Source organism: Rhodamnia argentea, chromosome 8 (genome assembly GCF_020921035.1).
Source record: "Rhodamnia argentea isolate NSW1041297 chromosome 8, ASM2092103v1, whole genome shotgun sequence".
NCBI lineage: Eukaryota > Viridiplantae > Streptophyta > Magnoliopsida > Myrtales > Myrtaceae > Rhodamnia > Rhodamnia argentea.
The window spans coordinates 25,398,165-25,399,681 of record NC_063157.1 but is presented as its reverse complement, the minus strand read 5'-3'; the positions used below and the strand labels follow the sequence as shown (position 1 = coordinate 25,399,681).

Genomic DNA, 1,517 nt, shown 5'->3' with positions numbered 1-1,517 from the left:
AAGTTGGCAAATCGTCAAAAGGTTTAGAACTAAATTAGCACAATTAAAAGGCTTATGGATTGAATTGACCGCCGTATAACAGGTTTATGACTTTTTGGACAATTTTTTTCATACTTAGATAAGAGTGTGAAACTCTAATTTTCTATATGGCTATTGGCTTTATTGATCATGCCGGAGAGAGGCTAATTTTATAAGATAGTGTTTTCCTTTTCTTTTTTAGGACTAAATGAAAGAGAAATCATGGGTAATTAAATGGAGGGTTGACTTTTGGGTAGGTTGCAATCTCACTACCAAGAGCATATTTGCCTAGTCAAGTAGAACGAGGAGCCACTTCCATGCAATGTATATCTGCCGGAGACAGCCGGTCAAAGCCGGCATCTTTGACCAAAACCTCGAAGAACAATAATAAATTTCAAAAGAAAAAAAAAGTCTGTGAATGATTTGCTTCGCTTTCTTCGTATATTTACGACCCGAAACCTCTCATCTTCTTCTTCATTCAAATCTCTCTCTCTATCTCTGTTCCTCTCGCAGGCGCAGACGCAGACACAGATTCAGATTCATTCAAATCTGCATTTTCATGGGAAATGCCGTGTCGCCGTGTTGGCACCACCAACGGAGCTCCAGATCACAGGTCAAGCTCGTCTTCTGGGAGGGAGCGACGAGGACGCTGACCGGCAAGCACGTCGCCGGCGAGATCATGTTCGAGTTCCCGGACAAGATGGTGTGCCACGCGGGCTCCTTCTTCCTCGGCCGCCCGATCCCCGCCCTCGCCCTCGACGACCCCCTCGTGCGCGGCGAGACCTACTTCGTCCTCCCCCTCGACTGCTTCCCCAGCCACGGCAGCGCCGCCACCCTCTCCGCCTCCTCCCTCGCCGCGCTGGGCTCCGGGAGCCCCAGGCCCGGCCCCATGAGCTTCGGCGGAGGCGGCCCGTTCGAGTACATCAAGGGCGAGGACGGGCGGGTCTCGATCAAGGTCGTGCCGGAGTTCATCGCGAGGCTGATCACGAGAGGGAAAGGGATCGACGGCAGCGGCAACGGGAATGGCAACAACGGTTCGGTCAGCCCGTGCAGCGGCCCGCTCTGCAGCACGCCGGAGCTGCAGAAGCAGTACGAGCAGCTGGTCGGGGCGAGGGAGCAAGTGTGGTCGCCGAAGCTCGAGACGATATCGGAGTACAAGAAGATCAGGTATTCGCCGTGCCGGTTCATGGGATTGGAGTGGAAGCAAAAGGAGAAGGAAGGTTAACATGTGCATGTCTATGTGTAGTGCGATGACGATAGTTTTTTATTTTCTTTTGCTAATGATTGGAGTGAATGCAGAAGAAATTGTCAAAATTTTTGTTTATGACCCAGTCAAATTTGCCCTCGCAAGCTGTAAAAATAATATTAAAGAGAGATATAAGTTTCTAATAATCATATAGGAATTTGTATGATTTCTTGTTAGTTCGTGCCTTCATGATATGCCAATACTTGCAAGGGAGCTACTACCCTGATAATCCGACAATATTGTCATTATTTCT

At 49.0% G+C, this 1,517-nt stretch overlaps 1 protein-coding gene across 1 annotated transcript; it reads left to right on the top strand.

Annotated features, from left to right (window-relative positions):
• The first annotated feature begins 508 nt into the window (after positions 1 to 508).
• LOC115735486 lies at positions 509 to 1,266 on the top strand. The gene has a single exon (XM_030666742.2). The coding sequence runs from the start codon at positions 578 to 580 to the stop codon at positions 1,241 to 1,243; it is 666 nt and encodes a 221-aa protein (XP_030522602.1). The 5' UTR covers positions 509 to 577; the 3' UTR covers positions 1,244 to 1,266.
• The last annotated feature ends 251 nt before the right edge of the window (positions 1,267 to 1,517 follow it).